This window comes from Pseudophryne corroboree, chromosome 7 (assembly GCF_028390025.1).
Source record: "Pseudophryne corroboree isolate aPseCor3 chromosome 7, aPseCor3.hap2, whole genome shotgun sequence".
In the NCBI taxonomy this organism is placed as follows: domain Eukaryota; kingdom Metazoa; phylum Chordata; class Amphibia; order Anura; family Myobatrachidae; genus Pseudophryne; species Pseudophryne corroboree.
Window position 1 is genome coordinate 446,152,875 of NC_086450.1, and position 13,190 is coordinate 446,166,064.

The window sequence follows — 13,190 nt, forward strand, 5'->3', positions numbered from 1 at the left end:
AGGACAGTGAGCCCAGCGCCGCCGCTTGTCTTTCCCCGCTCATGTGGTTATAGGGGGCGGCTCGTAAGGACGTCAGCAGACCGCGACGACGGTTGCTTGGTTACCCCGGGGTCACCCTCAAGTGTCGCGCTCTGCAGTGACAGCCGGGATCCCCCTTCCTGCACGAGAATCATGGCGCGGAAGAAGAAGCTGGGGCTGATCGCCGAGATGGCCAGGAAGATCCGGGCGTACCGGGAGCTGAAGAACCGCCCGCGGGAGTCCCAGCGCTATGCCCTGGACTATCAGGTGACCCAGCGCCCAGTCCTGTGTACTGAGAGAGGCTGTGCCATGATCCCAGTGCCCACTACCAGTATATAAACACCTGCCCCAATGGTAGATGCTAGATCCAAGTGGCCCCCAATCCTATACTGTACTGAGGGCATAGAGCTTACACGCCATAGTCCTAGTGCCCACTACCAGGATATATCTATATTTTTTTATATCTATCTATATCTATCTATCTATCTATCTATATATATATATATATATATATATATATATATATATATATATATATATATCTCTCGTTCATTCTAGCACCCTGCGCCTTTCAAATCCTGTGCAGTTCCTCTTTCCTGCCTGGGGTGTCGCTCTCTGCGCTGGTGCTTGCTCAGCACACACAGGTCTGTATCACAGCACTGAGTAACAGATCAGAGTGTGCTGAGAAGCACCAGAGCAGAGAGCGACACCCCAGGCAGGAGAGCGGAACTGCACAGGATGTGAAAGGTGCAGGGTGCTAGAATGAACACATAATAAATAAATAAATATATATATATATATATATATATATATATATATATATATATACGTGGGGAATAAAGGCGGCACTCACGCAGATTTTTGCTGAAGTAGAAAAGTTGTCAGTTTTATTAGACCGACATGTTTCGGGGACTCGCCCCGTCCTCAGGGCATTAACAACCCAAACTGACCAAAAGCCATACATTTATACCACCACAAGACAAACAATCATATGTGAATCAAACTCACCTGCTCACCGCCGCCGCATGGAGTGTCCGGACGCCCTGCAGTTTTTCCGCGTCGCCCTCCTCTGACGTCATCCAGCCGCGCCTAGTCCGTCTCCAAGGAGACGCATCAAGCGCTTGCTGGGCATCCGGAGGTCTTCCGCCGGTCACATACTGCTGACCCGTGACCTCATCTGACAGCGTAGAGCCCGGGTGACATCTGTGAAACGAATACATACAGAATACATATAAGTGCAATACATAAAAACATATATACATAGCAGGCATCGTATCTACTATTTACCCTGGTCCCTAGACATTTAGATCTGACCCTGCCAGCTCATAATACCATTACTATGTATGGATGTTACAATAATACAGGCTGATGTACACCTTTCTCTAAGGGGGAAAGTTATTTATTAAAAATCTACCAACCAAGCTGACTATGCCACTGTTTGATAAAGTAGTAATCTACCCCCCTGGATGAAAAGCATATCTAATCTGCTATCCAGCCAAGTTACAAAAAACATTGTAAGCCTAGATTTTCGTTAAGACCTCGGGGGGAAAGGGTCCCTAATTTATAAATCCACCTGGATTCTCGTTGTAAGAGTGTCCTATCCCTGTTGCCCCCCCTGAGGGTCTTAGGTGCCTGGTCGATCAATATGGCCCTAATACTAGCGACCCCGTGTTTAAATGCCAGGCAGTGCCTTGCAAATGGCTGGTCACTCACTCCCTTTTCAAAGGCTTTCTTGATAGCACTCCTATGGAGGGCCATACGTTCTCGGAACTGGCGTATGGTCTTGCCAACATATGCAAGACCACACGGGCAGGTCAAGAGATACACAACGTGCGTGGATGTGCACGTAAGGCGATGATTGATGGCTATTTTCTTCCCTGTGTGTGGGTGGTTAAACGTATTGCCTGTCATTAGGGTGTTACAGGTAGCACAACCAAGGCACCTATAGCACCCTGGTTTGGTTCTAAGGAAATGGGCATCCTGTTTGCAGGTTAACTGGGTAACATCCAATTTCACTATGTGTTCCCCTATGTTGCGACCCCTGGTGTAACTGGGGAGTAATGATGTCTGAGATAATGAAGACAAGCCACCATCTGTTTGGATAATGGGCCAAAACGTTTTGGCCTTTCTTATCCGTTGTTTTGTAGCTGTGGTGTATCTATTAACCCAGGGCAATCTCGGTCTCTCCTCCCTATTTGGGCAATTAGTAGGCCTAAGTGTGTGTTCCCGTGATATTTTTAGGGCCCTGGATTTAGCTTTTTCTAGTTCGCCTAGAGGATACCCCCGTTCTGCGAACCTTACTAGCATGTTATCCATAGCTACCAAGGTTTCTGCTGGATCAGAGGTTATCCGGCGAACTCGCAGAAATTGCGAGTATGGTAACCCTCTTCTGGTGGAACTCGGGTGAAAGCTATGATAATCCAAGAGCGTATTTCTGTCGGTCTTTTTAGTAAATATAGACGTCGACAGAATGCCTTGTTTGAGAGTGATTTTCACATCCAAGAAATTAATGGCAGTATCATCAACCTTAAAGGTAAATTGTACTGGATGCTGCGTAGCATTATGGTCCTCCCATAATTTAACTAAATCCTCCCTGGGTCCCCGCCACAGTACAATCAGGTCATCAATGTATCTCTTAAAGTAAATCACATTAGACAGTAACTGTGGACCTAGATACAACAATTTAGATTCCACCTGATGCATGAATGCATTAGCGTATGCTGGGGCCACTGCGGACCCCATCGCACATCCTGCTAACTGTAACATAAATTTGCCATTAAAAACAAAGTAATTACGTCTAAGCACTTTATCCAAGAGGGACAGAAAGAATGAAACAACTGGGCCCTGGTACATATCATTATCTTGTATTAATGCCCTCACTGCCTCCAAGCCCAGTTCATGCGGTATGCATGTATATAGGCTCGTCACGTCCGAACTGCAGAGCAATATGCCCTCAGGTAAGTCTCCCAGGGCCTGAAGCTGCAGCAGTAAGGACGTGGTATCCTTCAAGTATGTAGGGAGGGATTGAATGCAGGGATTTAAATATGCATCTAAATACACAGATACTGGATGATACAGTGAGCCCCTGGCAGACACAATTGGTCTGCCAGGGGGGTCCACCAATGTTTTGTGGACCTTGGGCACCGTATAGAACAACGGGGCTCTAGGATGATCAATGGTAAGGGCCTTAACTGTTTCCTCTGAAATAAAGCCTTGATCCCTAGCCATAATTAAGGATGCATCAAGTTCCTTTTTATACTCCTTAGTGGGGTCCATCGTCAATCTTTTGTAAACGTCCGTATTGCCGAGCTGCCGCTCGCATTCTTTCACATAATCGGCAAGGTCCTGAATAACAATAGAACCGCCTTTATCGGCCTTCCGGACGACGATGTCTGTTCTAAGGGACAGTTCTCGTAGTGTGGCCATTTCATGTTTAGAGAGGTTATGATGTATCTGTTCTGTTGTCTGACTGGAATCCTCTGTCTCCAATAGGCGCAGGAATGTCCGTATAGACGGGTTAAGACTGGGGGGATCAAAGTTAGATGAAGGAGCTATTTTTCTTAATTTTATTGGAATATCGGATTCCTTGTCGCCAAGTGGTTGTGTATTAAAATACTCCTGTCGTCTCAATGTTCTACCCAGACGGAAAACCTCTACTTTGTTCTCCAGTGGGTCCGGTAGGACAGTGGGTACAAATGTGAGGCCCTTAGCCAAAAGGCTATACTCCTGTTCAGTTAGCGGAACCGAAGACAGGTTAAATACCAATTCCTTCAGGCTCGTGGAGGCTTTTGCCCGGATGATCCTCTGGTTTTGCTTGGCCCTCCGCGTCCTCGCCCTTTTGCTGGCTGGGGTATGCGTTTGGAGCGGGTACCTGGTGTTTGTATTGCCTGGCCTAAAGGGAGTGGTCCTTCCGACTGAGACGTGGTACCCGACTGTCCCTCAGAGTCGCTGGCTGAAGAGCCTGCTACCGTCTGCTGTTCTCTCCGTCTACGTGAAGATGATCTCCAATTGGGTTGCTTATATTCCTGCGTAGATCTTGTTCCTCCTAGCCAGGGGTAGACTTGTCTTTGCTGGTAGTCTCTCTGTACCATGGCTAGTTTATCCTTTTTAAAGCGCACCAGGTCCTGGCGGTACTGCTCAATTTGTGTTCCCAATTTCGTCACCCAATCTGTCTGGGTGTCCAATTGCAGTGTAGGTTTATGCTCTCCTTCAAATTGTATAAGTTGTTCTCTGACTAAATTGAGCTCCCTCGTGGACTCTTCCACCACAAGCAGCAGGAGGTCCATGGAGCACTTATTAAGAATAGCCACCCAACGGCGGCAGAAGGCTGTATTGAATCGGCCGATGGTTGGTGAATTACGGATCCTAAACCCACGGGGGATGAGGTTACTCCGGTAATAATCGGATAGAGTAATTCCGTGGTAAAGAAAATCCACCTCCCTTTGCTTCATCCGCAGCCATTTCTTATACAGCTCGTCACAGGTGTTTTTGACGGGGTCATCATCCAAGCGTCTCTCTATTAGTATAGCATTAGCCTCGATGTCTGAAAAACTGAGACGTTCACTGGCATCCTTTTGTATCAGGTCCAAGGCAGTGTCCAGGGCCGTGTTGTTATCCATTTTGGCCCTCAGTGCAAGCTGTTTAGGGTAATCTGATGTCCCGGATCAGAGTATAGATACCACACCACACCAAGTGATTAAAAAGGAATCAATTCCTCCACAGGATCCCTATGAATGTAACAGTCCTGGGGTAAATGATCATCAATAGGTGCCTTGGCAGAGACAGGTAACGCTGACTGCTGAACCTGTCCCAATATATAGACAAATGGTCCCGGCACTCTTTCCACAAAGTGAAGATACTGCGGTGCCTTCCCTGAGGGGTTACCTCATAGATACATGTGGGGAATAGGGTACCACGTCTCAGTCGGAAGGACCACTCCCTTTAGGCCAGGCAATACAAACACCAGGTACCCGCTCCAAACGCATACCCCAGCCAGCAAAAGGGCGAGGACGCGGAGGGCCAAGCAAAACCAGAGGATCATCCGGGCAAAAGCCTCCACGAGCCTGAAGGAATTGGTATTTAACCTGTCTTCGGTTCCGCTAACTGAACAGGAGTATAGCCTTTTGGCTAAGGGCCTCACATTTGTACCCACTGTCCTACCGGACCCACTGGAGAACAAAGTAGAGGTTTTCCGTCTGGGTAGAACATTGAGACGACAGGAGTATTTTAATACACAACCACTTGGCGACAAGGAATCCGATATTCCAATAAAATTAAGAAAAATAGCTCCTTCATCTAACTTTGATCCCCCCAGTCTTAACCCGTCTATACGGACATTCCTGCGCCTATTGGAGACAGAGGATTCCAGTCAGACAACAGAACAGATACATCATAACCTCTCTAAACATGAAATGGCCACACTACGAGAACTGTCCCTTAGAACAGACATCGTCGTCCGGAAGGCCGATAAAGGCGGTTCTATTGTTATTCAGGACCTTGCCGATTATGTGAAAGAATGCGAGCGGCAGCTCGGCAATACGGACGTTTACAAAAGATTGACGATGGACCCCACTAAGGAGTATAAAAAGGAACTTGATGCATCCTTAATTATGGCTAGGGATCAAGGCTTTATTTCAGAGGAAACAGTTAAGGCCCTTACCATTGATCATCCTAGAGCCCCGTTGTTCTATACGGTGCCCAAGGTCCACAAAACATTGGTGGACCCCCCTGGCAGACCAATTGTGTCTGCCAGGGGCTCACTGTATCATCCAGTATCTGTGTATTTAGATGCATATTTAAATCCCTGCATTCAATCCCTCCCTACATACTTGAAGGATACCACGTCCTTACTGCTGCAGCTTCAGGCCCTGGGAGACTTACCTGAGGGCATATTGCTCTGCAGTTCGGACGTGACGAGCCTATATACATGCATACCGCATGAACTGGGCTTGGAGGCAGTGAGGGCATTAATACAAGATAATGATATGTACCAGGGCCCAGTTGTTTCATTCTTTCTGTCCCTCTTGGATAAAGTGCTTAGACGTAATTACTTTGTTTTTAATGGCAAATTTATGTTACAGTTAGCAGGATGTGCGATGGGGTCCGCAGTGGCCCCAGCATACGCTAATGCATTCATGCATCAGGTGGAATCTAAATTGTTGTATCTAGGTCCACAGTTACTGTCTAATGTGATTTACTTTAAGAGATACATTGATGACCTGATTGTACTGTGGCGGGGACCCAGGGAGGATTTAGTTAAATTATGGGAGGACCATAATGCTACGCAGCATCCAGTACAATTTACCTTTAAGGTTGATGATACTGCCATTAATTTCTTGGATGTGAAAATCACTCTCAAACAAGGCATTCTGTCGACGTCTATATTTACTAAAAAGACCGACAGAAATACGCTCTTGGATTATCATAGCTTTCACCCGAGTTCCACCAGAAGAGGGTTACCATACTCGCAATTTCTGCGAGTTCGCCGGATAACCTCTGATCCAGCAGAAACCTTGGTAGCTATGGATAACATGCTAGTAAGGTTCGCAGAACGGGGGTATCCTCTAGGCGAACTAGAAAAAGCTAAATCCAGGGCCCTAAAAATATCACGGGAACACACACTTAGGCCTACTAATTGCCCAAATAGGGAGGAGAGACCGAGATTGCCCTGGGTTAATAGATACACCACAGCTACAAAACAACGGATAAGAAAGGCCAAAACGTTTTGGCCCATTATCCAAACAGATGGTGGCTTGTCTTCATTATCTCAGACATCATTACTCCCCAGTTACACCAGGGGTCGCAACATAGGGGAACACATAGTGAAATTGGATGTTACCCAGTTAACCTGCAAACAGGATGCCCATTTCCTTAGAACCAAACCAGGGTGCTATAGGTGCCTTGGTTGTGCTACCTGTAACACCCTAATGACAGGCAATACGTTTAACCACCCACACACAGGGAAGAAAATAGCCATCAATCATCGCCTTACGTGCACATCCACGCACGTTGTGTATCTCTTGACCTGCCCGTGTGGTCTTGCATATGTTGGCAAGACCATACGCCAGTTCCGAGAACGTATGGCCCTCCATAGGAGTGCTATCAAGAAAGCCTTTGAAAAGGGAGTGAGTGACCAGCCATTTGCAAGGCACTGCCTGGCATTTAAACACGGGGTCGCTAGTATTAGGGCCATATTGATCGACCAGGCACCTAAGACCCTCAGGGGGGGCAACAGGGATAGGACACTCTTACAACGAGAATCCAGGTGGATTTATAAATTAGGGACCCTTTCCCCCCGAGGTCTTAACGAAAATCTAGGCTTACAATGTTTTTTGTAACTTGGCTGGATAGCAGATTAGATATGCTTTTCATCCAGGGGGGTAGATTACTACTTTATCAAACAGTGGCATAGTCAGCTTGGTTGGTAGATTTTTAATAAATAACTTTCCCCCTTAGAGAAAGGTGTACATCAGCCTGTATTATTGTAACATCCATACATAGTAATGGTATTATGAGCTGGCAGGGTCAGATCTAAATGTCTAGGGACCAGGGTAAATAGTAGATACGATGCCTGCTATGTATATATGTTTTTATGTATTGCACTTATATGTATTCTGTATGTATTCGTTTCACAGATGTCACCCGGGCTCTACGCTGTCAGATGAGGTCACGGGTCAGCAGTATGTGACCGGCGGAAGACCTCCGGATGCCCAGCAAGCGCTTGATGCGTCTCCTTGGAGACGGACTAGGCGCGGCTGGATGACGTCAGAGGAGGGCGACGCGGAAAAACTGCAGGGCGTCCGGACACTCCATGCGGCGGCGGTGAGCAGGTGAGTTTGATTCACATATGATTGTTTGTCTTGTGGTGGTATAAATGTATGGCTTTTGGTCAGTTTGGGTTGTTAATGCCCTGAGGACGGGGCGAGTCCCCGAAACATGTCGGTCTAATAAAACTGACAACTTTTCTACTTCAGCAAAAATCTGCGTGAGTGCCGCCTTTATTCCCCACATGTATCTATGAGGTAACCCCTCAGGGAAGGCACCGCAGTATCTTCACTTTGTGGAAAGAGTGCCGGGACCATTTGTATATATATATATATAGAAAATAAGAGGCGGCACTCAGCAGACTTGTGATGCAAAATCAAAAAAGTGTAATAGGTACAGTCAACGTTTCGGGGTTTTGTGATTTTGCATCACAAGTCTGCTGAGTGCCGCCTCTTATTTTCTATTTGTACATTTACAAGGGTCGTTTACCCTGAGGAGGGCACCGGAGCAAGGTACACCCCATGGGGGAGGCCGAGAGTGCCGGAGCACAGAGTATTTTATATATATATATATATATATATATATATATATATATATAAAATATGTGTGTGTCCTCCGAACCTATACTGTACTGAGGGCCTGTGCCATGGAGCCCAGTGCCCACTACCAAGTGATGTACCCCCCAATCTTTTACTGTACTGAGGGCCTGTGCCATAGAGCTGACATGCCATGCTCCCAGTACACGCTTCCAAGAGATATACACCCCCAATCCTATACTGTATTGAGGGCCTGTATTGTAAAACTGGCATGTCTTGCTCCCAGTACACAATGCCAAGAAATAACCCCACCCAATCCTATACCATACTGAGGACCGGTATCATAGAGCTGGCATGCCATGCTCCCATATTATATCCATTCCCTCCAGCTCTGAATGAGTTTGCTTGATTGTTACCCTAAAACTATGTCTTTCCCTGCAGACCTTGACCCGGCCATTCAGTGGCAAGCGTTTGCCGGTTCTTGCTTGGGAGGATGTGAAGAGGGAGAAACGACTGTTCACTCTACTCTCTGGCCTGCGGTCGTTTGGGGTAGGACGGATGGTGACCAGGAAATCCTGGCTGCAGGAATACGAGGAACCCTGTTACTGGACTATAACGAAGGTCAAAGTGGATTACACGTCAGAGGTGAGAGGAGGCGGCAGAAATGCGGTGCACAAATTCATGCATGTAAAGGGCTCCACCTGCCCATGGCTTGGTCACCTGCTGCAGAGGGGCACACTACAGAGCCCCTGTCGTCACAGGTATAGATCAGTGGTTCTCAAACTCTGTCCTCAGGACCCCAAACAGTTCATGTTTTCCAGGCAAACTACGGATCTTTAAAATGTGTCAGTGAGTAATAAGTATGTCTGTGCACCTGCTAGGCGATATGGAAAACGTGACCTGTTTGTGCTCCTGATTTATTATTATTATTATTAGCAGTTTCTTATATAGCGCAGCATATTCCGTTGCGCTTTACAATTAGAACAACAGTTCTAGAACAAAACTGGACAAAGACAGACAGACCACGTTCAGATCACTGATAGATTATCAGTCACTTCCCCCGTGTGTGTACTATGTACTATGATAGTACAAACTCTGTGGAAAACACACTGCACAATACATGTCCTACATCTGCTGTAGTAGCTTCCAGGAATTTTACATAAAGGGCTTTCTTTTTGTAGCATAGTGTAAATATGGCCATTGTATAGGAAAAGTTGCCTAAAATGGGTTGGGTATGAAATGCCGGCATTGAGGTCAGGATTCCGAAAGCATCATCCAAACAGTCAAAAATCCTGATTGATCCGACTTAAGCAATTTAACCCTAACCTAACCCTCCAATAGCCTAACTCAAACTGTCCTTCCCTACTGATCCTAAACCTAACACCCCTTGCTGCCTACTCATATCCCCCCCCCCCGCATTGTAACCCTACCCTCCCCCAGTGCCTAACCCTAACCTCTGTACTTATCTTTGGGATCCTGACCGCATCCCGGGAAAAAACATACTACCCTGATATCATTCATTATTTTAGTAGTTACTGCAACATCAGATATTAACCATAGTGTTGTATTATGTATGTGCCTTGTGTCCTGAGTTTAGCTCTAATAAATATGTGCTCTGATGCTGGCATAATACCACAAGCAGAGGTACAGAGGCAATAAGGAATTGTACATAAGATATGCCACGTGAAGTCTTTTTGGTGGATGTAAAAGAAATTATAGGGAGAGTTCTCATGGCTGGATTCATTCTGTGTGACCCCCATACCGCATGACTCCCTGTCACATATAGGGCTGGATTCAATAAGTGTCGGAAGCTGCCGTCTTATTCATTAGGGCTCCGTTTTTTCCTACAAGATGGGAAATCCGACTTGTCGGAATACACACGGATTGGCGGCTTCAGCCGCCGAGCCGCGTGTATTGTCGGAAACGCGGCCAAACCCGACAGGTTTTAGCCCCGTTTCCGACAATGTCAATCTGACTTTAAAAAAAAAAAAGTCGGATTGGCAGTATCTGGAACGGGCCAAACCTGTCGGGTTTGGCCAGGGCACTGAATACTGAAAGGATCTGACAGGTATTGAATACGGTTCCGGTATGAAAGATAGATAGTGTCTAGTTAGACAGTCAGTAGATAGACACCATATGTTAGATGGACATTAGGTCGACAGGGTCAAAAGGTCGACAGGTCAAAAGGTTGACATGAAAAAGGTAGACACCATGTTTTTTGCATTTTTGTGGTTTGTGTGGATAGTTTTGTCATCTGGGACCCCCAATTGTAGAAAGGCATACCCTCGCAGGGCTCGCTTCGCTCGCCACGCTTCGGGCACGGTGGCTCGCTGCGCTCGCCACAAGGTTTATAACCAACTCTATGCCGACATGGATATAGAAAGTATGAAATAATCCAAAAACATGTTACATTTAAAAAAAACATTTGTCTATCTTTTTTATGTCGACCTTTTGACCCTGTCGACCTAATGTCCATCTAACATATGGTGTCTATCTATTGACTGTCTAACTAGACACTGTCTATCTATCAAACGGATAGGATTGAATACACCCCATAGTGGATGACAGGCTCCTGGTTCTTTGTCTTTCATTAAGTTTATTTTCGTTCTTTTCTAGCAAGTATGTATAGCAAGCTCTTCTAGTTCTCCCCTGAGCATTACAATAGTTACCCCTGTAACAGCCTGGCATGAAGCAGAGGAGAATCTGCTCACCGATCACCCACATCCTGCAGCGCTGGAGCTCAACAAACTGGGCAAACGGTTATTTGTTAGTGTTGACTGATCATGGCTTGTGCTTAAAGGAGCACACGTAAGTTTGTGTTGCTTTCTTTTCTGTCTTTACAGAACATGGACCATGGCCGAGCTTGGGGTTATCTAACATTTAGAGGTAAGTTGAGCTACGTCGTTATCTATCATGGATAGAAGCTGTATCACGGAAGACGCCCTTATATTGCTGAGATGCTGACATCCTATTACTAAGTCCCTTTCTGTTTCTATTAGCCCATAAATGAGACAGATTCTTACTGGATATAAGAAAGGGACCGGTGCAGTTTTCAGTAGGGATGTTGCAGCTTCTGTATATTAGATCTACGTCATATTAGTGGTGCCTAGAATTGCTCCTATAAGGGCTGTGTGACAGAACCCATAGCTGCGCTGTAAGTTCCGATGTCGGTTGCTCGCCCATGAGCCGGAGATCAGCGCCATCTGCCTGCAACTTGCATAGTCCCTTCCCACATACTGGATGTTGGGCTTACGGTGGGTACAGTGTAGTATGAGTTGGAGAAGTGAAGGTGTCTGTGTACTAACCTGTCCTTTCTCCACCCAGGAAAGCCAGAGACTGAGGAGAAGGAGATAACCAAGGTCATGTATCACGACTGGCGCCTCTTACCTCGGCACGAAGAAGACTGCTTTAAGAGTTTCACCCCTCAGCCAGAGCCGGAACCTGTGCGTTATGTGCCATATCCACCTATCCTGAGAGCCTTCATTTTGGCCGAGATGCAGAAGAAAGGAAAGCCTATAACTGAGCCCATGCTGGACTTGCTGAAAATCCGCTCTTTCTCCAAACAGGCGTTTGAGGAGGAGAGAAATGCCAGAATGGGGACACCTGTGTAGGACGTGGGCTCCCTTAGATATCTGCAAACCGTGGCTCATTCGTGGTGGTCATGGTCCAAAAACCATGCAAGACTTTGTGTCGTCATAAGTCAGGACATTAGGGGCAGAGGTCATCACAAGAGTCCTTCCTATAGTAGGAAAGTAACCGTATAGATCTGTATGGTAATCTCCATTGTCATCCGGGTTTCTCTACCCCAGATTGTGTTACTGCATAAAGATTGGAGCAAGACTCCATTAACTGACAGAGACTGGGTAAGGCTACGGGCTGACAGTGGGAAGTTATTATGGAACGTATAATAAACTCTGTTTATATCAAGACTGTTGTGTGTATTAAATACGCGAAACAATCTCTTCCTACAATGACCCTTCATGTGATTCTTCCCACCGAGTCAACCCAGCCCTTCTGTCTGCTTCCAGATAGCAGAGGAGACAGCAGCGAGGTAGGTAGCGTGCTTAAAAAATAAAATAAAAAAAAGAGAGGGTTAGGAGGAGATTTTTCACAGGTGCAAATGGGGCCTGTCACCACATTCCAAACGCACAAAATGAACCTTGGGGTATGATGGTGGAGACCAGGATCAGGTACCAAAACAGTTAAGCTTTTCAGCTCCCAAGATGCACTGGTCCTTCTACCTCATGCCCTGCCCACAGCTCAGGCTCCTCAGTTTTTGTATCAAAGGGCTGCCCAAGAGGGACCCTCAGAGAGATTAGAATGAGCAGAGACTATCCAGCACAGGGAGATCAGCCTATTTGTAAGTCCAGTGCGTAGGGGGTGGGGATGAAACACAGTTGGGAGGGCTAATGTGACAGAGTGTAAGCAGCGCTTGTACACCCCATTGCTCCATTAATGGGAGAAAACCCAAACGAGATGTACATAAATTACTTATACCCCTTTCACACAGACGTTCTACCCGGTAATTTGCCGATCAACATGGGTCCTTTTTCTGTGCGAAAGGGTCAAACCGGGTTGAAATTCACAGGACTTTGACCTAAGAATTTAGCAGGGTCAGAGACCCGGGAATTTGGACCCAGGTTGACCCTTTCATACAGACAAAATACCAGTGTTAATCCGCAAATTACCGGGTAGAAATTCTTGACCGGTAGCTTGCTTGTCTGTGTGAAAGGGGGGTCAGGCAGGGCCCGTCAGGAACAACAACACTCAAATGCTGGGTAAAAGGCGGGAATTTCAGACATTTCTGAAAAGAGTATAAAAGTGATCTTTTAAACGCGTGGTCCAGACATATATTAAGCTTACCTAATTTTA

General features: G+C 46.4%; 1 protein-coding gene across 1 annotated transcript; it reads left to right on the forward strand.

The window, feature by feature from the left end:
• Positions 1–81: 81 nt before the first annotated feature.
• MRPS34 (mitochondrial ribosomal protein S34) lies at positions 82–12,245 on the forward strand. The gene is made up of 4 exons (XM_063934999.1): positions 82–285; positions 8,760–8,963; positions 11,162–11,204; positions 11,643–12,245. The coding sequence occupies exons 1-4, from the start codon at positions 172–174 to the stop codon at positions 11,927–11,929; spliced, it is 648 nt and encodes a 215-aa protein (XP_063791069.1). The 5' UTR covers positions 82–171; the 3' UTR covers positions 11,930–12,245.
• The last annotated feature ends 945 nt before the right edge of the window (positions 12,246–13,190 follow it).

Excerpts from the sequence above, each read along its gene's own strand:
- MRPS34 (XM_063934999.1), top strand. The coding sequence starts at position 172 with ATGGCGCGGAAGAAGAAGCTGGGGCTGATCGCCGAGATGGCCAGGAAG. Across the intron at positions 8,964-11,161 it reads AAGTGGATTACACGTCAGAG|AACATGGACCATGGCCGAGC; the intron begins GTGAGAGGAGGC and ends CTGTCTTTACAG. Across the intron at positions 11,205-11,642 it reads GGGTTATCTAACATTTAGAG|GAAAGCCAGAGACTGAGGAG; the intron begins GTAAGTTGAGCT and ends TTCTCCACCCAG.